The sequence below is a fragment of the Mobula birostris genome, chromosome 4 (assembly GCF_030028105.1).
Source record: "Mobula birostris isolate sMobBir1 chromosome 4, sMobBir1.hap1, whole genome shotgun sequence".
Lineage (NCBI taxonomy): Eukaryota > Metazoa > Chordata > Chondrichthyes > Myliobatiformes > Myliobatidae > Mobula > Mobula birostris.
In genome coordinates this window covers 182,881,062-182,904,850 of record NC_092373.1, presented here as the reverse complement: position 1 = coordinate 182,904,850, position 23,789 = coordinate 182,881,062, and the positions used below count along the sequence as shown (strand labels likewise).

The window sequence follows — 23,789 nt, the reverse complement described above, 5'->3', positions numbered from 1 at the left end:
GTAATTCTTGCCCCAAATCTTAATACTTCATAAGCATCATGGGAGAGTCTTTCATTTTACCAGGTAGAAGATTTTTGTTCAGATCAATGTCCAGCAGAAGCTCCCTGATACCTTGTTCTTGTTACTTCCTTCCTGTTAGTTAGGCATTCTGCAGGCAATTGAAACACAGAATCATAGAGCAGTCATGAATCATAGTCAGTACAGAAACAGGCCCCTCAGCCCATCTAATCTGTGCTGACTTGTTTTTTGGCCTGGTCCCATCTGCCTATACCTGGACCATACCTGTCTCATCTATGTACTTTTCAAAACTTAAGTGTTGCAGTGGAATCTGCATTCACCACTTCTGTTGGCAGCTCGTTCTACACTTGCACCACCCTCTGAGTGAAGAAGTTCCCTTAAATATTTCAACTTTCACCCTAAACCAATGACTTCTGGTTTTAGTCTCACCCAACCTCAGGGGAAAATGTGTGCATGTATTCACCCTATGTGTATCTCTTCATGGAGGGAATTCTCATTTGACATTAACAAATAGTCTTTTGGGAAAAGAGAAGGAAAGAACCACGAGTGTACAGAAAAAAATATGAGCTAAACTAACCAGAATACAATCTTAAGCAAAATATAGTGGAGTATATTACAGGTAAGTCTTTTACACAGACGGCAGTGAGTGCATTGCCAGGGGTAGCGGTAGAAGCAGATAAATTAAGGGCAGTTAAGAAATTCTTAACTGGATAGGTACATGGATGATAGAAAAATGGAGGGATATGTTGGAAGGAAGGGCTAGATTGATCTCAGAGAAGATAAAAAAGTTAGCATAATATCGTAGGCTGAAAAATCTCTGCTGTGCTATAATGTTCTATATTTAATATTGAGTGTTCTTTGTATTTGTACATTTTATTGGTGACATCACATTGTAGATCTGTTTTGTTACAAGGTGAAAAATGTGACTGACTGCAAGGATAAGTTAATAAGGGATTTCTGGAAAATACACATGAAATCAAGGAAGTGTCCAAACTGCAAGTAAGTGATGTGATGTATTGTTTGTATGTTGGAATAGCATTTAAAAAAAAAGCTGAGATAAAATGTTAACAACACACAAAATCCTGGAGGGTCCTGCCGAAGGGTCTTGCCCTGAAACGTTGATTGTGCTTTTTTCCATAGATGCTGCCTGGCTTGCTGAGTTCCTCCAGCATTTTGTGTGTGTTGTTTGGATTTCTAGCATCTGCAGATTTTGTCTTGTTTGAGATAAAACGTTATTATTTTTGACATTACGCACAAAATTTCTTTTGTAATTGAAGATGTTGAATGTGTTAGGAATTAGTCCTACATTTTTTTTAAAGCAAGACATGCAAATTCTCCTGCCTTAACATTAGCTCTTCAAAAATTCAAGGCTTGATTCAGTGCTTTTTACGAAATGATTTGACTTCAGTTGGAGGAATAGAAGTAATAGATAAGTTCTTGGCCATCATGGGGCCTGTTCCATGAGATAAAAACAAATAATTGATTACCAGCTAAGCAATAAACTCTGCACAGATGATGAGGTTAAAATGGCTCTATTAGTACAGTTGCTGAGGGGAAAAAAATAAAACCTGACATTAACAAATTACTCCTGAAATCCCAGCATAGAAATATAGGCTGAGAGTAAAATTGAATTGAAGGGGAATGAGGGGAAAGCTCTGCAGGAGCTGATCATGCCTATCCATAAGATGTAGGAGGCCCTTTGTCCCTCCGAGTCTGCGCTGCCATTTCATCGTGACTGATTCATTTCCCTCTCGTACCCATTCTCCTGCCTTCTCCCCATAACCTTTGACACCCTTTCTAATCTAGGATATTTCAACTTCCACTTTAAATATGCCTAATGACCTGACCTCCACAGCTATTTGTGGCAACAAATTCCACAGATTCACCACCCTCTGGCTAAAGAAATTCCTCCTCATCTCAGTTCTAAATGGACATCCTTCTATTCCGAGACTGTACCCAGTGGTTCTAGACTTCCTCACCATAGGAAACATCCTCTCCACATCCAGTGTATCTATGCCTTTCAACATTTGATAGACTTCAATGAGATTTTCCCTCCATCCCCCACATTCTACTAAATTTCAGTGAGTACAGGCCCAGAGCCATTAAAAGCTCATCATATGATAAGCGTTTCATTCCTGGAATCATTCTTGTGAACCTCTTGTGAACCTTTTCCAATGTCAACACATCCTTTCTTAGATAAGAGGCTCGAATGCTCACAATACTCCAAAGGAAGGTGTCTGTCATTGATTGTTTATTCCCCTCTATTGATAGCGCCTGACCTGCTGAGTTCCTCCAGCATTTTTTGTGTGTTGCTCTGGATTTCCAGCATCAGCAGAATTTCTTGCATTTATGTCTTTGTTGAAAGCCAGTCAACTTGGCCTTGATTTCCTTGCTGAGGGAGAGAATTGTTCATTTATCGTCTTTGGAAATTACCAGCAGCTCTTCAATTTTCTTTCAGAAGTGAATGGTTCTGGTAGTATTTTAAGAAAGGAAATCTGCACTTTATTAGGTATACTTGTACACCTCATTAATGTAGATGTTTAATCGGCCAATCATATGGCAGCAGCTCAATGTGTAAAAACATGCAGGGATGGTCAAGAGTGTAGTTGTTGTTCAGACCAAACATCAGAATGGGGAAGAAATGTGATCTAAGTGACTTTGACCATGGAATGTTGGTAGGTGCTAGACAGGGTGGTTTGAGTATCTCAGAAACTGCTGACCCCTGGGATTTTAATGCACAATAGTCCCTGGAGTTTACAGAAAATGGTGCAATAAACAAATAAATATCCGTGAGTGGCAGTTCTATAGTCTAAAATGCTTTGTTAATGAGAGAGAATAGCCATAATGTTCAAGCTGACTGGAAGGCAACAGTAACTCAAATAACCAAGCTTTACAACAATGGTGTGCAGAAGAGCATTTCTGAATGTAAATATGTTGAACCTTGAAGTGGATGGGCTATAGCAGCAGAAGACCATGAGCATGCACTCAGTGGGGCCATTTTATTAGGTACAGGAGCTAGTATCTAATAAAGTGGCCACTGAGTGTAAGTTGTTCTAGGACTCTAGCTCTATCATCTTGTTCTGCACTCTCCTTTACCGTGTGTGAGTGAGATGCAGTTATGCACTTGAGAAAAGGGAATGTAACAGTGGCATGTGGCTGTGATGCTGAGTTTGGTAGGAAGATTTGCTGAGTCCATATCAATTTTACTTTGTGATTTCTCCTATCCAAACAGTGAAGAAATAATTCCATGATCCTCTTGTGTATGTAGCCCAGGGGGAAATGGAGAAATGTGGTGTCCAAACTAGGGGCCATGGGTGTAGGGGAGGAGGTTTCATGGTAAATGCAGGGTAAATCTATCACACTTTGTGGTTGGTATCTGGGATAACGTGCCACAGGAGCTGCTGGATTCAGAAGCAGTGACAGTATTTAAGAGCTACCTGTGTGTTCAAGGCTCAGTATGCCATGCAGTGGCAACAGGCATATGGGATTAGTATCATCAGGCATGATAGTCAGCAAAGAGATGGTGGGATGATGGCTCTGCTTCCATACTGAATGTCAGATTCTTCAGATTTATATTGAAGGAAACAATGGTCAGAAGAATGATACTAAATGTCTGAAGCAACACTTTCATTTAACCTTTCAGAACATTTAATTGAGATTCACAGATGTACTGTTGTTTTATACATTGCATAGTATGGCAGATGGAGTTTTTTAATAAAACTTTGTTTTCTTTTCTGTAGAGCTGGAAAATCAATTGTACGAAAGGAACACAATAGCAAACTCATTGTGACGTACCCCTCAGCTGCACTCAAAGTCAGGTCGAAAAAAAATACTGACGCAGTAGTGCAAGAAAGTGGAGGTAAAGCTCAGTAAAGCTAACCTGACTGTTGCGTCTTTCACAGTTCACAAAAGTAAATGGGACAAGTGCGCCCTTAGTAATGTTATCTGTTGAAGCTGGCTTCTCCATATCTCCATTAGTGCAATGCTCTTCAAATGTGGAAAGCTGCAATGTACTTGGTGGAAGATGAGGTGCTGCAACTCTTTGATGTTCCTGCTTCTCTCCCTCCAGCACGTCTCCAGCCTTCACACTTCTCTGTTTTTTTTTCTCTCATTGTCCACCCTCATCCTACTATCCATCTGTCTCCCCAAACTCACCACACTCCCTTCCCCTCCCCAACCCGGTACAACCTGTCTGTCATCTTTCACCATCCGTAGTCCACCTGTCGCCTCAGGCTTCTGTCTCACTGCCCTCCTCTTTATACTGGCCGTCTCCCCTCTGCACTTAGGCCCGAAGCAGGGATTTGACCTGAAGTGTCGATAGTCCCTTTCCTCAGGTGGCTGCTGCGCAGCCTGCCGAGTTCCTCCAGCAGACTGCTTGCTGTTGCTGTGAGGAGACCACAGACCGATGGGTTGAAGTGGGATGAAGAATTAAAACGGACTGGCAACAGGAAGCTTGGGATCATCCCTTCGGTTGAGCGGATGTGTACCGCCAAGCCGATCACCGGTTCTGCATTTGGCTCCTCCAGTGCGGAGGAGACCATATTGTGAATACTGAATGCATTACAACAGGAATTCTGCAGATGCTGGAAATTCAAGCAACACACATCAAGACCCTTCATCAGGACTTGACGTTTCAGGCCGAGACCCTTTGTCAGTCCTGACGAAGGGTCTCGGCCTGAAACGTCGACTGTACCTCTTCCCAGAGATGCTGCCTGGCCTGCTGCGTTCACCAGCAACTTTGATGTGTGTTGACTGAATGCATTACATTGGAAGAAGTGCGACTGTGTGGCTGCTTCACCTGGAAAGACTGTTGGGTCCCTGGTTGGTGGGAAGGGAAGAGCTGAAATGACAACTGTTGTATCACCTGGGCTTTTAAGAGAAAGTGACGCAAGAAGGGGTGGAGGAAGGTCAGTGGGAACAGAAGAGTGGATCAGAGGGTCACTGATGTTCGGACTGCATGAGCTTGCCTGGTGCCTCCCAGTACAATTTCCATCCCATTCCCACTCTGACTTAATGTTCCGTGGCTTCCAGTGCTGTTACTTCAAAGCTCAATGCAGTCTTGAGTTACAGCACCTCATCTCTCACCAGTGAACATGGCAGCTGTCTGTACTTGATACTGAATTTTACGACTTCATGTAGCCTGATTTCTGGCTTTATCAGTTGTCCATATGTGACATTGGCTAAGCTTGCTTGTTGCTTTGTTTTCTTTGGGAGTTGAGAGTTTGTCTGGCCTGACCGGCTGTGCATGACCTGCTCTGCGTTTCACAACTCGCACATTCAATTGTCTATGTTCTCACTCTCTAACTATTACATTAACTCATTAACCAGGTACTGTTATTTATAGTTTATCCTCATGGTCAGACGAGTTCTACTCCATCAGAGACACCCCTCGCCCTCCCTGCAGTTTAGCAAGCTTCTTTTGTCTTTCACCTGGAAAAGTGGGTCTGTTTCTTTCCCCACAGATGCAGCCTGGTTGTTGAATACTTCCAGTATTTTAAATTTACAGCATCTGCAGCATTGTGTTTCATCTCTGTCTGAATTGAGCAATCTGTCAATCTCCAGCAATTAACTAATGCCCCTACATACAGGTACTCGCATCTGGAGAAACATCCTCTCGATATTCACCCTGTCAATCCCCTGCAATCTTAAATAAGATAATCTAGATCACCTCCCATTCTTCCAAACTCAAAAGAACATAGGCCAAACCTACTGTGTCTGCCTTTGTATAGCAGCTACTTTACCACAGAAATCAACTCTGTGAGCTGCCTCTGCACTGCTGTCAATTCATTTATATCTTTCCTTAAACAAGGTGATCAAACCTGTACTCAGTAATCCAGGTGTTGTCTAACCAGTATCCAATAGAGTTGCAGCAAAATTTCCTCAGATTTATGCTCCGTGCTCCTTGTAATGAAGCTCATCTTCCATTTACATTCCTAATTACCTGACACAGCACATCTGTGCGGTGACTTTCTGTGCATCTCGAGATCTTTTTCCATGCACCACTTTGTAGACTCACTTCGTTTAAATATAATTTGCCACATGCTTTCTTCCTTGCATTTCTTCACATTGTACCCCATTGCTGTCAACTTGCATAGTTGCTTAATCTGCCTCTATACTTTTCGCAGGCTCTTTGTGTCTCCCACACAATTTGCCTACTACCCTCCCTTTGTATCATCAGCACATTTGTTGGCAACAATATATTCAAACCATTAATAAGAATAATTAGTTGAGGTCTCAGCTCCATTCTCCATGACGTCTGTTACCAGTTTGGAAATAATCTATTTATCCTGATTCTCTGCTTTATATTAGCCATACCTCTTTCTGCCAATATATCACCCCACCTTGTGCATTCTTGTGCTATAATTTTTTTATGTGGCATGTTATTGATTGCTTTTCGTCAATTTGAGCGTGCTAACTCCACTTGTTCACTTTTATCCACTCTTATTCACCCTCAAAGAAGTTTAACCAATTTATCAAACATCATTTCACTTGTGGGATGTACTTTGGTACCCAGAAAGCATAAAAAATGCAAATTCTTTTAGCAGTCCTTGTATGTTTGTTTTTAATGATTTTATCATGTTTTTAAAAATTATTTTAACATGCTTTTAAGTAAGCATGTAATTTTTTTATTATCTTTTGCTGAGGTATTGATGATTCACTCTTCGGAAAACGAGGGTTCCTGACACCTATCACTGCAAAAGACCATGTGATGGAACTGTGGAACAATGATGGTAAATATTTCACAAGTGTCGACTGTTCATTCCTCTCCATAGATGCTGCCTGACCTGTTGAGTTCCTCCAGCATTTTGTATGTGTTACTCTGGATTTCCAACATCTGCAGAATGTCTTGTATTTATGATAAGTGATTACAGTGCACTTCAGGAGATTTGAACCATGTTATAATTGTTTGAATAAGTTGGAGGGAGAAAATTTAGTAGAGGAATGAAAGCAGAAGCGATAATACAGGCCGTCCCCAGGTGTTGAACAAGTCCTGTTTTTAAAGATGCCCATAATTTAGAACTTAAAACAAGAGTCTCTCAGTATGGTAACTGTACCTCCACAGCATCGTAATGGATAGGATCGAAAGCAGATATGGCTGATAAGCAACAAGCACAAAATGCTGGAGGAACTCAGCGGGCCAGGCAGCATCTATGGAAAAGAGTACAGTTGATGTTTCGGGCCAAGACCCTTCAGGCTGATAAGAATGGACAGTTACTAAAAGTGGAGAGAGGGGAAACTAGTTCTGCTGTTTGTAGAAACAAGTAAACATACACTGGGCCTTTGAACTTAATATTACAGGAATTCAGTATGTATGGTTTCTGTAAATCAGGCAGTGGAATTCTGATTGGAGGGTAAAGCTGTTGTTATTTTTCAGATGCATGCATACTTGCTGCTTTGGTGTTGGTTCTACCCTAGTGGCCAGCGCCCACTTCGAATTAGAATTAGAAGCTTGAGGCTGTAATGTCCATGCAAAGGAATTTAATGATTTCCCCTTGGTTGGATGGGAAGCATGCATGCATCTTGCTCACCTTTGACCCCAAAACCTGGTTTCTTCCCCCTCTCCTGCCCATTCTATCTGTCCATCACCGATACATCTTCTCACTGTTTCTCCTCCCCTCCTGTCCCCGTCTCTCTCCCTGATTCCATGCTCCACCTTCCTGTCCTGTCCCATCAGATTCCATCATCTTCAGTCCTTACTCACCTCCACCTATCATCTTCCAGCTTACGCTGGAATTTCAACTCAATGTATCTATTTAGCCCCCTGCCTAACCCGCTGATCAGGGTCCCATGAAGCTATGGTAGCAGGTGGTGGATGGTTGTATGAGCAGTTGCTACATATCACAAGTCCTGGTAATGCGACCACTGATGCCAGACAGTCTCTGAAGAGTATTGATAATAGCTGGGATCACCCATCTTTGAAAGACACTGCCCAAAAGAAGGCAATGGCAAACCACTTATGCAGAAATATTTGCCAAGAACAATCATGCTAGTGGAAAGACCATGATCGCCCACATCACATGACATGGTACATAATGAGCCAACAGTCTATCTATTGCTCTGCTGCACCTTTTTATGCTGTCTATCTTCCCACCTTTCAGTGCGGATGTAGGGTCTTAACTGAAATGTTGACTGTCCTTTTCCCCCTGTGGATGCTGCCCTATCCGCTAAGTTCCTCCAGTATCTTGTATGATGCACAGTACAGGTTATGTTTAATGCATAGCTCTCAATGTGTTGCTCTTCCTTGTGGTCTTAAATGTGCCAATAAAGTAGGCCTACTCAGCTCATTGTCCTGTGGTTGAATGAAAGTCACAATTATGCCAAATTAACACATTGGGTTCGATATTGGGATGTCCAAATTCAGTTTTGGTGCTCTCGAAGCAAGTGTAGATAAGAAAGAGACTTTCCTCATGAGGAGCCTCTGCCTGAAACATTGACTGTTTATTCTTCTCCATCGATGCTGGAAATCCAGAGTAACACACACAAAATGCTGGAAGAACTCAGCATTTTGTGTGTGTTACTCTGGATTTCCAGCATCTACAGAATCTCTTTTGTTTAGGAAACTTTCTTTTTTCACACACAGGGTTGTGGTTCTGTGGAATGCTCTGCCTCAGAAGGCAATGGAGGCCAATTCTCTGGATTCTTTCAAAAAAGAGTTAGATAGAGCTCTTAAAGATAGCGGAGTGAAGGGATATGGGGAGAAGGCAGGAAAAGGGTACTGATTGTGGATGATCAGCCATGATCACAGTGAATGGTGGTGCTGGCTTGAAGGGCTGAATGGCCTACTCCTGCACCTATTGTCTATTGTCTCTCTGTGTTTCATTTTAGCTGTCAAGTATATGCCTACAGTGCTCCCCATTTTAGGCAGATGTAACACTTGCATCCAAAACTAGTTCAAAAATAACTTTGCTATACTACTTACACATGGTAAGGGAGAGAAAGCCTTGAAAATAATGGCAAAATATGTATCAATGCCCTAATTAAAATCAATTTATTATTTCAATTAGGCTTCTTCCTGAAGTATCTATTTCCTGGTTTGAAAATGCATGGAGATTCAAAGTCCATCTGGAACCTAGACATGTTTTTTCTTGATCTTCTGGTTGTTCCTCCTTCCAGGTAAGATTATCTCCAAAAGAGAACTTGTCTTGCAGATTGCATTATTACATCTTAAGGTAGAGCTTAATTTAACCATTCTACGGCATATTAAAGATATATCAGTGACAAATTTGTGGAATGTTTTAACTGTTGGGAGTAATTTTTATTTTGATGATGAAGTAGAACTTTACTTGTGCTATATTCGTGTAAAATGTCTCATGGTTTGGGTATGGTTATGACGGTATTTGGCAGATTTCGTCCAGTTAATCGGCTTGGAGACCAGATGTTCACCAACGGGCAAACTGTAAATCTACAAGCAGTGATGAAAGATGTCGAAGTGATACATAAGCTGCTGACCTTAATAGCACAGGAACAGGTCAAGCCTGAACCGCCTAATCAGACGGAGGAGATAGCAACACCGGTAAGAAAGGAGTTGTTATTTTAAGTTTATTTATGTAAGTGAAAGTCAGTTACTGTTTGTCTTGGCTATGTACACTTACAGCTGTCATCGACTGCTGTTTCTCATGTACAAAAAGACTGATGGTTCAAATGTCTTAGAATACCCTTTTCAGCTCATTTGTAGCTGAAAACAGATGGAGATTCACAATACACACAAAATGGTGGAGGAACTCAGCAGGCCAGGCAGCACCTATGGGAAAAAAAGTACAGTCGAAGTTTTGGGCCGAGACCCTTCGGCAGGGCTGGAAAAAAGATGGAGAGTAGGTTTAAAAGGTGGGGAGGGGAGAGAGAAACTCAAGGTGATAAGTGAAGTAAAGAGCTGGGAAGCTGATTGTTGAAAGAGATACAGGGCTAGAGAAGGGGGAGTCTGATAGGAGAGGAAGAAGGAAAAGCGGGGAGGAACTCCCCTCCCCCCGCCCTCTCCTTCACCATTCCCCATCCCTTCTTCCCTCTCTCACCTTATCTCCTTGCCTCCCCATTGCCTCTCTCTGGTGCTCCTCTCCCCTTTTCTTTCTTCCATGGCCTTCTGTCCTCTTTCACTTTTGACCCTGTGCATTGGAGCTTCAATAATAGGGTGTGATGCAACCAGTTTGAATACTCTTTACAGTACATCTGCAGAAGTTTGCTCGCGTCTTTGGTGACATACCAAATCTCCTTAAACTCCTAATGAAGTATAGCCGCTTGCGTGCCTACTCTGTGATTGCATCTTCTTGATGTTTCATGTCTGAATGCTCCAACATTGTTGTGTTTCTTTTCTTTACTATTCTTCCTATTTCTCTCTCCTCTAGACATATCAGTTAATTAACAAGCTTTCAACATCCTTTCTTGCTGTCCATGCTGTTAGAACAGATCCTGTGTTTTCTCCACCTTTTCCCAAACACTGCTTCTAGGACTCGTGATTTCTAACTTCTCCTCAGCAGTTCCCTGACTTGAAATATTGCTTGTGTTTTTCTTGCTCCATAGAAGCTGCCTGACTTGGTGATTGTTTCCAGAAATAAAAGCTGAAAGTTCTGGGGACACTCGGTAGGCGGGTGGCCTCTGTGGAGAGAGAAATAGAATGAATGTTTAAAGTCAATTGCTTTTTCAAATGAAATTTCACTCTTTCCATACCTGATGCAGTATACTCAAGGTACTGAGAGAATGACGAATCATAATTCTTGTTGCATCCTGAAATCTGTATGTACCTCAGGCTATGGTCTTGAACTCTCTTTCCCCTATAGCACTGACTTGGTCAACCTCAAATTATGAATGTCCGGTCCCTATATACCTCCATCCCCCATTAGGAAGGCTTCAAAGCACTCCATTTTTTTCTGGACACCACCACCACTCTCCTCTGTCTGGTGGAACTTGTCCTCACACTTAATGATTTCCCCTTTAGCTCTTCCCACTTCCTTCAAACTACAGGTGTAATTATGAGCACTCGCAAGGGTCCTAGCTATGCCCACCTCTTTGTCGGCTACATGGACCAGTCTATGTTCCAAGCCTACACTGGTATCACTCCCCAACCTTTCCTATGCTATATCGACCACTGCATTGGTGCTGCTTCCTGCGCCCACGCAGAGCTCGTCAACTTCATCAGCTTTGCCTCCAACTTGCATCCTGCCCTCAAATTTACCTGGTCTATTTCCGACACCTTCCTCCCTTTCTCGATCTGTCTTTTTCTCTGGAGACAGCTTACCCACTGATGTCTGTTATAAACCCACTGACTCTTACAGCTACCTGGACGATACCACCTCCTCACCCTGTTGCTTGTAAAAATGCTACCCCCCTTTCAATCCCTCTATCTCCGCCACATCTGTTCTCAGGATGAGGCTTTCCATTCCAGAACTATGGAGATGTCGTCCTCCTTCTCAAAGAAGGGGCTTACCTTCCTCCACCATCAACGCTGCCCTCAACCGCATCTCTTCCATTTTACGCGTGCCTGCCTTCACCCCATCTTCCTGCCACCCCAGCAGGGATAGGGATCCTCTTGTCTTCACCCTCTACTCCACTAGCCCCTACGACCAGCACATAATCCTCCACAACTTATGTTATCTCCAGCGAAATCCCAGCACAAAGCACATCTTTCTCTCCATTTCCCCCCCCCCAACTTTCTGCTTTCCGTAGGGATCGCTCCCTACGTGACTCTGTTGTCCAGTCTTCCCTCCACACTGATCTCCCTACTGGCACTTGTTGTTGTAAGTGGAACAAGTGCTGCACTGGCCCCTACACCTCCTCCCTCACTACTATTCAGGGCCCCAAGCAGTCCTTCTAGGTCAGACGGCACTTCACCTGTTAGTCTATTGGGGTCATCTACTGTATCCGGTGCTCCCGGTGTGGCTCCTGTATATCGGTGAGACCCAACACAAATTGGGACACTGCTTCACCAAGCACCCACGCTCCATCCGCCAGAAAAAGTGGGATCTCCCTGTAGCCACCCATTTCAATTCTACTTCCCATTCCAATTCTTGCATGTCAATCCATGGCCTCCTACTGTTGCAATGAGGCCACAGTCAGGTTGGAGGAACAACCCCTTATATTATGTCTGGGTAGCCTCCAACCTAGTGGCATGAACATCGATTTCTTGAACTTCCGATAATGCCCCCCCCACCATTCCTCATTCCCATTTCCCCCCTCACCTATCTCCTTACCTGCCCATCACCTCCCTGTGGTGGTGCTCCTCCTTTTCTTTCTCCCAAGGCCCTCTGTCCTCTCCTATCAGGTTCCCCCTTCTCCAGCCCTGTATCTCTTTCACCAATCAACTTCCCAGCTCTTTACTTCACCCTTCCGCATCCCCCGACCAGGTTTCACCTCTCACCTTGTGGTTCTTCTTCCCCTCCCCCCACTTTCTTTTGACTCCTCAACTAATTTTCCAATCCTGATGAAGGGTCTCAGCCCAAAACATCGACTGTACTCTTTTTCCATAGATGCTGTCTGTTCCTCCAGCATTTTGTGTCCGTTGCTTGGATTTCCAGCATCTGGAGATTTTCTCTTGTTTGTGATTGGACTACCTCAAATTTGTCTGATATAACCTTATTGACCCAAATTATAAGTCTTCCTCTGCACGGGTGGTACCTGACCTACTGGGTGTTTGCAGCAGTTTTCTGGTTTAACAGAAGTGAATTTATCAGTCTGTGCTGCTTGCGCAATCCTTTTTACAAATTTCTACCTGATTTGTTTACACTAGTACCAAAGCTTATTTCTAGTTATAATTTAATAACTCCACTTAACCAGCTTGTGATTTGATCTCATGTCATTAACCCAATATTCTAGGTTAATTGTCAAGTGAGGTAAATGTTACACTTCCATGTTGCTTGAGGTGAAGGAAGACAGAGCATGACAGACAGGGAGGGATATATGTTCAGCGGAGAGAAAATGACACGCTGCATTATAAGCACTGTGCTGTTGAACTTTCAGGTAGAAGACACTTCATCCAGGATGGACCTTTCCTTCTTAGCTGGCATTTCTGGACAGACACTGACAGACAAACTCTACAGTGCCTGGATATACCTTCAGAGCCACGTTAATATTGTTTTTGACAGTGATATGGATAAGCTGATTACTGACAAATTTCCAGGTATTCGGCAGGTAAGCTAAAGTTTTAAGCTTGATTGCATTCTCCTTCATTCATGTTTACCTATTTAATTGGATTGTTGCTCATTTGCACTGTATGCGGCGTTGATTATTGCTTTGTTTAAAATTCTCCGAACAGATGTCATACTTCAGACTACAGTACTTTATCATTTTGGTAATTGTAACCTTCTAACATCCATCTGTTTTCACTGTTATTTAAAACATTAATATTATTGTGAGTCAGAGCTTACAGACTGACCTGAAAAGTAATTTCTTCACCCAGAAAGTCAGTAGTAACTTTTCAGAATTCTTCACCCGAAGATGCTGTGAAATGCCAGTTGTCAAATGTGTTCCTTTGGGTAATTAGGAGATTGATAGATTTTTGGATATTGAGAAATATAGGATTAGTGCTGAGAGCAAGCTACTTAGCTAAAATCAATTGATTAACAGGTTCAGAGCAAAGTTATATTAGTAATGGTCAATTTTTTTTAGATTGGGAAGTGCATCAGAGTGTGATCCCTTTATGCTGTGTGGTTCTCTTTTCCTTACCATGCAATATTTTCTTTTAAGAAGCATTATAATTTTTTTTTAAAGAAAGTTTTTCAAAGACTCAAAGAGTCAAAAAAACTTTATGGTCATTCTAACCGTACATCAGCTCTGCAGGGCAGAATGAGAGCGTTTCTCAGGAGCAGTGCAATCATAACATAACAAACGCAACACTCATAATAAACATAACAATAAATAGTAAAACACAACAGCCACATGTCAGTTAAAATCAAGTTATAGTTGTCCAGTGCAAGTTAAAAGTGTCCAAAGCAGAGTCAGGTGGAGCAGCTATTTAGCAGTCTGACTGCCTGTAGGAGGAAGCTGTTTAGTAGCCTTGTGGTTTTAGTTTTGATGCTCCTGTAACATTTGCCTGATGGCAGAAGAACAAACAGTTCATGGAGAGGGTGTGAGGGGTCTTTAATGATGTACCACGTCTTCTGGAGGCATCGATTCTGAAAGAGGTCTTGGACAGAAGGTAGAGAGACCCCAATAACCTTCTCTGCTCCCCTAACCACCCTCTGCAAGGCTTTTTTGTCGACAGCACTGCAGCTGGAGTACCAGGTTGTGATGCAAAAGGTCAGTACACTCTCAACCACGCCTCTGTAGAATGTAGTTAAGATGTTAGTGGGGAGTGATGCTTGTTTAAGCTTCCTCAGAAAGTGCAATCTCTGCTGGGCCCGTTTCACAGTCCCAGTGGTGTTCCTGGACCAGGTGAGATTGTCCGAGATCTGCACCCCAAGGAACTTGGTGTTTTCCACTCTCTCCACTGTGGAGCTGCTGATGCTGAGGGGTGTGTGCTCAGGTTGAGACCGTCTGAAATCGACAATCGTCTCCTTGGTTTTGGTGACACTAAGCATCAAGTTGTTATCCTTGCACCAGCTCTCTAGGTGTTTGACCTCCTCCCTGTACATTGTTTCATCATTTTTGCTGATGGTATCATCTGCAAATTTAATGATCAGGTTCTCCTTGAATCTGGCTGCACAGTTTGATGATTTAATGATGATGTGCTCTTTAAAACATCCATGATGTTCCATGGCTTGTAAAGGTTCTGTAGGTCACTTTAAAATGAATCTGTGCTGGGTGTTTCCCGTCCTAAAGTTTTATCATGAACATTTAAGTGAAGGTAGTTCTGTACTCTCCTGGCTGACATATGTATATGGTAGCGTGGGTGTCCATCTTGCCCCACCAGTCCATGCTGCCATTTCTGCTCTATGTATGTCTATCAGAACAACTTGTTCTTACTTAAATGACTGTCCTTTTAAACTTTTAATTTCAGCCATTTTCTTTGCAAGTTCCACACCACATTCTTACCACCGAATAAAGGAGTTTCTTAATGCTTGATGATTATTTTTATATTGACATCCGTACTTGTGTTCATGCCCTCAAGTGAAAGCTATTTCTTGTCTATTTTAACACACTTTTAATGATGCTAAAGAGCTCAGTCAGGTCATATCCCAGTTTATTAATCTTGTCCTGCTGCTGAACTTGTATCTCAGCACCATTGCTGTTGCCTCTGTATCTTTGTAATACGACGTTGTTTTTGGATTTGGAGGGGTATGCAGGTTTTGGTCCAGGTGTGGTTCGATGGGACTAAACAGAGTTACAGTTTAGCATGGATTAGATGAGCCAATAGGTCTGTTTCTGCCTTATGGCGCTCTATGACTATACTGAGGCTTAACTTTGCTGGAGGAAGAATAAACATAGGGGATCATTTAGGCTTGTTGCCCTGGGTAATGAAGGGGAGAAGTAGTTACTGATTCTCATCCAGTGGTCTCTTCTGGCAATCTACATGTTTGGATAGTGCATGAGTGATCATGATTTGCATCACGGAGCTGTATGAAGTAAATGACATCTAATACACACAAGTGAGAATGAAATACTTTGACAGAAAGATAAGTTGAAAATAAATTTTATTATTAAAGTATATATACGTTACCATACACAACCCTGAGAACAGAGGACGGTATAGACAGTCCTGAAGGATGTACAAGGACAATGAAATCTGGGCGAATGCATGCATAAATCTTTGAAGATGGCAGTTGACATGTTGAGAGTGTGGCAAGTGAAGTGCATTTTGATTCCTGGAGATCATAAGCATTGTATGCAGTAAAATCAGGGAAGTTGTGTGGTACTTTCATTCAGCACTGGTTAGGGCACTCCTAGGGTATTCCATCCAATTCTAGTTACCTAATTTCAGGATAAACAAATGTTCAAGGGAAGGTGCAGAAAAGACTTGAGGGGAATGGGTAAATGGATGAGGGAATTCTGCTGCAGGGTTAGCCTGGGGAAGCAGTTTTGTCCTTAGAGCAAAAAAAGACTTGTTTAGAAACCCTGGGAAAAGGAAATCTGTTCATTTTATCATTTGGTTCAAGGACCAGACAATGTTAATTTAAAATTGTATGATGGTAACCAGGGAAATTGAGAAACATAAACAACAGGAATTCCCCTGTCCCTCACCTACCACCCCACCAGCCTCCGGGTCCAACATATTATTCTCCCTAACTTCCGCCACCTCCAACGGGATCCCACCAGTAAGCACGTCTTTCCCTCCCCCCCCCCCCCGCTTTCCGCAGGGATCGCTCCCTACGCGACTCTCTTGTCCATTCGTCCCCCCCATCCCTCCCCACTGATCTCCCTCCTGGCACTTATCCTTGTAAGCGGAACAAGTGCTACACATACTCTTACACTTCCTCCCTTACCACCATTCAGGGCCCCAAACAGTCCTTCCAGGTGAGGCAACACTTCACCTGTGAGTCGGCTGGGGTGATATACTGCGTCCGGTGCTCCCGTTGTGGCCTTTTATATATTGGCGAGACCCAATGCAGACTGGGAGACCGCTTTGCTGAACACCTACACTCTGTCCACCAGAGAAAGCAGGATCTCCCAGTGGCCACACATTTTAATTCCACATCCCATTCCCATTCTGACATGTCTATCCACGGCCTCCTCTACTGTAAAGATGAAGCCACACTCAGGTTGGAGGAACAACACCTTATATTTCGTCTGGGTAGCCTCAAACCTGATGGTATGAACATTGACTTCTCTAACTTCCGCTAATGCCCCACCTCCCCCTCGTACCCCATCCGTTATTTATATACACACATTCTTTCTCTCACTCTCCTTTTTCTCCCTCTGTCCCTCTGAATATACCTCTTGCCCATCCTCTGGGTCCCCCCCCCCCCCTTGTCTTTCTTCCCGGACCTCCTGTCCCATGATCCTCTCGTATCCCTTTTGCCAATCACCTGTCCAGCTCTTGGCTCCATCCCTCCCCCTCCTGTCTTCTCCTATCATTTTGGATCTCCCCCTCCCCCTCCAACTTTCAAATCTCTTACTCACTCTTCCTTCAGTTAGTCCTGACGAAGGGTCTCGGCCTGAAATGTCGACTGTACCTCTTCCTAGAGATACTGCCCAGCCTGCTGTGTTCACCAGCAACTTTGAAATTGAGAAACATATAAGTTTAGTAGAGTATAGGTCATGGAGGCAGAATCAATTGAAGTTTTAAGGAAAAATAAAATCCATTGTTTTATGAGAAGTGAGGAGGCAGTTGTTCTGATGGCATACCCCTACTAGAAGCTGATATAGACTCGATAAGCTCAATGGTCTCCATTGATGTACTGTTTCTCTTGTTTCAGTGGCTAAGTAGTCCTCATTCATTCAATGGCATTCTGTCTCTGAGTTCCTACCATCAATATCCTTGGGGTCGTCTTTGACCAGAAACTCACTGCATACGTGACCTGGCTAAAAGTCAGAATCGGGGGGGGGGGGGGGGGGGGGGTACCTTGTGACAGATGCCTTGTCTTGCAGCACAAAGATAATCTGTTATCTACAAAGAAAAAGGCAGGAGCGTGTTGATAAAACACTCTCCACCTCCTAGATGAATGCAGCAGCAACAACAGCTCTCAGCTATAATAACATCCAGGCTAAACCATGAGTAACAATACAAAATGCTGGAGGAACTCAGCGAGTCAGGTAACGTCTATGGAAAGGAATAAACAGTTGGCATTTTGGGCTGAGACCGTTAGTCAGAACCTGGTGAAGGGTGGTCCTGGTGAGAGGCCTTGGCCCAAAGCATCGACAGTTTACTCCTTTCCATAGATGCTGAATTCTTCCAACATTTTGTGTGTTTCTCCAGGTCAAAGCATTCTTAATTGCTTCAAATTCCCCAGTTTATAAGTTTCTTCATCAAGTTTTTCTGAATAACCATTCTAGTTAGCATACTCCACCCTCTCTATTATCCCGGTCACTGCACTGTAAAAACTTTAAGCCACTTTCTATCCTGCTGTTTACATTGTAAATACATGTTGGTATTTATGTATTGAAGTACATTTCATTCCATATCTGTACTTTAGCCTCTAACTTTATATGTAATTCTTTGTTCTTTCTGACTGTTGAATGTTTTTAGTTTTTGTTGTATGGCACACCATAATAACATATTTCTAATGCATGATAATGTTTATGGCGAACGAAGTTGATCCTTGTTCACTGGTGCACAGTGGATGCTGTGTACATCATCTCTAAAATGCACTGCAATCCTCATTTCAGTTATTCCCACAGCGCTGCGTGAATTTTTATCACCTTGTCAAGGGCAGCAGGTGCTTGGGATCACCACCACATGCCACAAGAAAGCAGCATCCATCATCAAAAACTCCTGTCATCCAGAATCTGCCCTCTTTTCATGACTTACCATTAAGCAGGAGGTACAGAAGCTCTAGGTACCACACCAGCAGGTTCAAGAACAGTTATTAACTCCTGTCCCAGTGTGGATAAAATGTTGGCTCTTTATTCCTCTTCATCGATGCTGCCTGATCTGCTGAGTTCCTCCAGAATTTTGTGTGTTTTATTCTGGATAATTTCATTCACCAATACTCTGAACTGATTCTATGACCTTGACTCACTTCCAAGGGCTCTTTACAACTTATGTTCTTAGTGTTAATTTTTATTTGCACAGTTTGTCTTCTTTTGCATATGGTTGTTTGTCAGTCTTTGTTATGGTTTTTTGTGTAGCCCCCCGGTAAGCCTCTGGGTCGCTCAGTTCACTGTTGTCTAGGGAAACAGCCCTCGGCTCCGCCAAACTGGGTAATTAGTTTGTGCGGATGCTGTGTGATGTACCCCACCTCGCCCAAATAACAGACAATACACCAGATACGATTAAATGAATTACAGTTTATAGATATTACTGGAACTATATAATTAATAGAGATAAAATATAAAAGGAAAATAAAAGGCGCCACACTTATCAAAGTTCAAACCCTTCGTGCACAAACAGTTGGAGCTCAGGACCCTCCTTCTTCACCCTGCGACCCCTCGGACCACCTCGACCTGCCGCCTGGGACCAACAATGGTGGTCGACCAGACGCTCCACACGAGTCTGCCTCCGTCTCCTCTCCTCACCGAACACCCCGGACCTCGGACTCCTGCTCGGGGTCCGACCCTGTTAACGGCCTCACAGCACCTTGTCCATCCTTTGTCTCTCTCTCTCTCTCCCGCCTTCTGCCAAAAACCCGCACATCACAATAACTTACAGACACGCAGAAAGAATAACATCCAAGTTGCATGCCATCTCGGACAATGTCTCCCATCCACTACATAATGTACTGGTTGGGCACAGCAGTGCATTTAGCCAGAGACTCATTCCACCGAAATACAACACAGAGCGTCATAGGAAGTCATTCCTGCCTGTGGCCATCAAACTTTACAACTCCTCCCTTGGAGGGTCAGACACCCTGAGCCAATAGGCTGGTCCTGGACTTATTTCCTGGCATAATTTACATATTACTATTTAATTATTTATGGTTTTATTACTATTAATTATTTATGGTGCAACTGTAACGAAAACCAATTTCCCCTGGGACCAATAAAGTATGACTATGACTATCTATCCCAATTGGTTTGTTCATCCTCTTATCTGTAACATAATCCAAACAAACTGCTAGTGGGAGGACTTTCTCAGCAGTTAACGTAACAAAGAAACCATTTCAATTATAACATAACAAAGAAACCATTTTAATTAGACTACACAGTAACATAAAAGAAGAAACCCCTTACACTCATAACACTCTATTGTATTATTTTCTGTTAATACCTGTAAAAATATGAATCATAATGTAGTCTATGGTAACATACACAATGTTAGATTTAGATCATAAGACATGAGAACAGAATTAGGCATTCAGCCCACCAAGTCTGCTCTGCCATTCCATCATGGCTGATTTATTATCCCTTTCAACCCCATCCTCCTGCAGCCTTTGACTCCCTGACTAATCAGGAACCTGGCAACCTCCATCTTAAATACACCCAATGTCTTAGCTGTTTCCACCCTCCAGCTAAAGAATTTTTTCCTCGTCTCTGTTCTAAGTGAACATCCCTTAATTCTGAGACTGTGCCCTCTGGTCCTAGACTCCTTCAATATACGAAACGTACTCCCAGATCTACTTTATTTAGACCTTTCAATATTCGTTAGGTTGCAATGAAATCCTTTGAACTTTGGGAATCCCCTCCAAGGCATACACTACCGTTCTGATATGGCAATATATTACTGTTCTATCATTATTGGTGGGTCTAAACTCTGGAGCTCTTTTTCCGAAGAACAATGAAATTACTTTCACTGGATGGACTGTAGCACAAAGTGCAGGCCAGTAGCTGAAGTGGGTAATAAATGGGGATCTTGCCAGCTGTACCCAAGTCCCAAAATATGAATAAAAGATACTGGCCTTTCGGACCCACACTGCTATTCCAGAAATTCACTGATACTGTGTCTCACCCACTTTGGAACCAAACCCCTGGATACTCTCGTTTCTTTCCATAGCCAAAATTCTCAGCATTGAATATGCTCAACGGCTGAGCATCCCTCGCCCTTTGGTCAGGAATTCCTTGAGTGAAGACATTTTTTTCATAATGGGATCCTGCCCTACATTGCTGGACTCTCCAGATGGAGGAAGCAAGCTCTAATCCTGCAAATGCTTATTGGGGCTGGCCATGTTACTAAATATGGTTTGAACAACATTTCTGGCTCATGGCTTAAAAATACTGATTAGGCTGAGGAGAAGAAGCTCTAGAATTATACCTGGCATTTGAGGTGGTGTTGCAAAATAAAGCACGATTAACAGATTTGTAATCTTGTCTTCCTTTTTCCTTCATTGTGGACAGATCCACAGGTTCATCTTTCAACATATTGTTATTAGTTCAAAGGTCCAATTTAGTGTCAGAGAAATGTAGACAATATACATCCGGAAATGCTTTTCCTTTGCAAACATCCACGAAAACAGAGAAGTGCCCAAAGAATGAGTGACAGTTAAATGTTAGAACCCCAAAACCCCCTCCAGCTTCCCCCCCTGCGTGTAAGCGGCAGCGAGCAACAATCCCCCCTCCCCTCTCTCCCCTCCGGCAAAAAAAAGCAAGTATCGCACTCAAGTGTGAGCAAACCAATAGAAAAGACACAGACTTCGCATTTCACACTGGCATTCAACATACCACAGGTTCTCTCTCTCCCTAATAAGGGAGATGGAGATGTCTCTGTTTTCCCAGCAAGTGGGGAAACATAACAAACAACTCGCTGGTTTACGATGTTAAAATTCCGTTACATCACTTTTCTCAAGCTCTGTGCCTGAAGATCGCAAAGATCTCGGGTCTTCGGGCACATGGCAGAAGATTTTCCAACCCCCCTGATATGACGCACGGGTTTCCTACTGTGTCGCTGACCCTCGATCCACTTGTCTCCAGAGCTCTGAGATGTTAGGCTTCTGAATACGAGCCGGACTCTTAGGCCGAGCCCTTGGTGTGCCGAACAAACGGCCAGTCCTGAAACCCTGAGAACGGGTCCCATTCCCGCAAAGAACCGAAGCCTGCGTGTAACTTCAGGTCAGGGTCTTCAAAAGAACCCTGAAAGGGAAAAATAAAGATAGAAATAGAACTGTTTCCGAAGATGCAATTAAAGGAGTCGCCATTTAGCGCCGTCTTAACCCCGCCTCTGTCTCCATTATAAATATGATGTGAGAATTCTTGTCTCTAATGTTTGCTCTTTTCTTTATGAATTCAGATCCTGGAAAAGAAAGAGGGTCTCTTCCGCAAACACATGATGGGAAAACGTGTAGATTATGCTGCCCGCTCTGTCATCTGTCCAGACATGTACATCAACACCAATGAGATTGGCGTTCCAATGGTAATGTAGTTAGATATGACCTGGTAGACAGACATTGCTTTTAAATCTAACTTTGGTACATGTTTGCTTCATAGAGCATTAAAATGAACAGGGATAAAGAACTGGGATTTTCCAATATTAACATTACTATTGAATTCTTGATTCCTTGAAAGAGTAGTCTGAACAATGAAATGTCTTGAAATTGTATTACTAAAGTTAAAAATAATTCATTGAGTCATTATGAACAATTAGCTCTGAACATCATGACTAAATTGAAGTGCCAGTAGAGGGAGCTCTGTGGTCCTGTAAGCCTCATAAAAATTCCATTTAGTAATGGAAATTAACAGCCTCATGTGTGTGAGAATGTACATTAATTAATCTGTTCTCTCTCACTGTAACAGCTGCATTTTTGAGTATGTGTAGCCTCTCCCAGAAAGTGATTCCAAATATGCATTTAAAGAAATGATTTATATTTTTCTCCCTGAAGTTCCCTTATTGTACCACATCATCCTGTTTTCTTGTCTAATTTTAAGAATGATTTTGGATAATCTCGCAAAATGTGAAGTCAATTCACATCATAGGAAGGAATGGCTGTAAGCAGAGCTTATTGTAAGGGTCACAGGTTTGCTTCGGTGCTAGAGACCTGTGCTTCACCACTATGGGTAATTTTGCGAGTATGTTCTGTTCACAAAATCCAGCCCAGCTCTGAACCTACTCAGTCCCTACCAAAATGATTCCATTAATGCTGAGTGCCGTTTATTCACAATTAGTCCACATGTTGGTGCTCAGTTCATTTTTGTTTTAAGGATCACTTTTGTTCAAGCGTCAATCATGTCTTGTGAATATAAGAGGGGCTCATCATCTGAGCCCAGGACTGTGTGAAATGCTCAGATCACTGTCCTCGGCCCAGTCATCATCTTCATGTGGGGAAGTTACTTCGATTGCACATTTCAATTCCACTCCTCAAATCAGGCATGCGTTGTTAAGTGTTAGGTAACGAGTATATTAAGGAGATCCCCTCCCTTTAAGTTTTCCTCCATTCAGCTTAAAATTATGCCCTCTTGTATTAGCAATTTCTGCCCTGGAAAAAAGTCACTGGCTGTCTACTCTATCATTGCCTCTTATCATCTTGTACATCTCTATCTCCAAAGAGAAAATCCCTAGCTCGCTCAGTCTGTCCTCAAAAGACATGCTCTCTAATCTAGGCAGCATTCTGGTAAATCTCCTCTGTACTCTCGCTAAAGCTTCCACATCCTCCTCCTAGTAGCATTCACTAATGAATGGTATTGATGTTTGACAGTGGGGCCTGTAGGTGCCTGACGCCAGGCAAATCTTTGTTACTGAACTTGTATGAGTTACCTGAATCTGAAGCCACTTTCCGCTAAGAGTTTATGGACGTAACCTTCAGCTTGAAATCTCCGCTCTCCAACCACTGAAACTTTTTTTTTAAATTTTATTTTTATTTGGATAAGGAATTCACAAATATCATGTACTTTTTTCACACATATAACCTTTTCCATTTTTTTATATGTATAAAACTATAATTATTTATACATTCTTAAGTACACATTGAGATGATATAAAAGGAAATTAGACACTTAAATAGATAATTATGTACTGTGGTAATTCTAATCTATTAGGCTAAGTAATGGTATTAGTTGTTAAGAAAAATAGTAATAATAGTTTCCATATAACTCTTCTGGACCATTTCCACTGGACCAAAATGTTGTATGTAAGCCCATGTAACAACCATTGTAGGTGTTTATATCCTAATTTGTTCATGCTTGCTCCTACCCGCAGACATAATTATCCAATCCCTATGTACTTATTTACTTAATTTTTTCATTTTTTATCCCTTTCCCAAATCTTTCCCTTTACTTGTGTTAATTCTCTATTTTCCAAAAGAAAACAAAAAAAAAAGACATTTAGACTAGGGGTGCTTACGTTAGCAATATTACTGTGTTGATGAGAAGAGCAGTATAAA

General features: G+C 42.5%; 1 protein-coding gene across 2 annotated transcripts in view; it reads left to right on the top strand.

Moving 5' to 3' along the window:
* The window catches only part of polr1a (RNA polymerase I subunit A), a 167,385-nt gene that overhangs the window by 19,077 nt on the left and 124,519 nt on the right, over window positions 1-23,789 (top strand). For both annotated transcript variants that reach the window (XM_072256641.1, XM_072256642.1), the window contains exons 5-11: window positions 932-1,017; window positions 3,759-3,877; window positions 6,663-6,749; window positions 9,024-9,132; window positions 9,364-9,532; window positions 12,967-13,137; window positions 21,704-21,826. In XM_072256641.1, coding sequence (XP_072112742.1) covers window positions 932-1,017; window positions 3,759-3,877; window positions 6,663-6,749; window positions 9,024-9,132; window positions 9,364-9,532; window positions 12,967-13,137; window positions 21,704-21,826 — 864 coding nt within the window. The remainder of the gene's footprint in view (window positions 1-931; window positions 1,018-3,758; window positions 3,878-6,662; window positions 6,750-9,023; window positions 9,133-9,363; window positions 9,533-12,966; window positions 13,138-21,703; window positions 21,827-23,789) is intronic.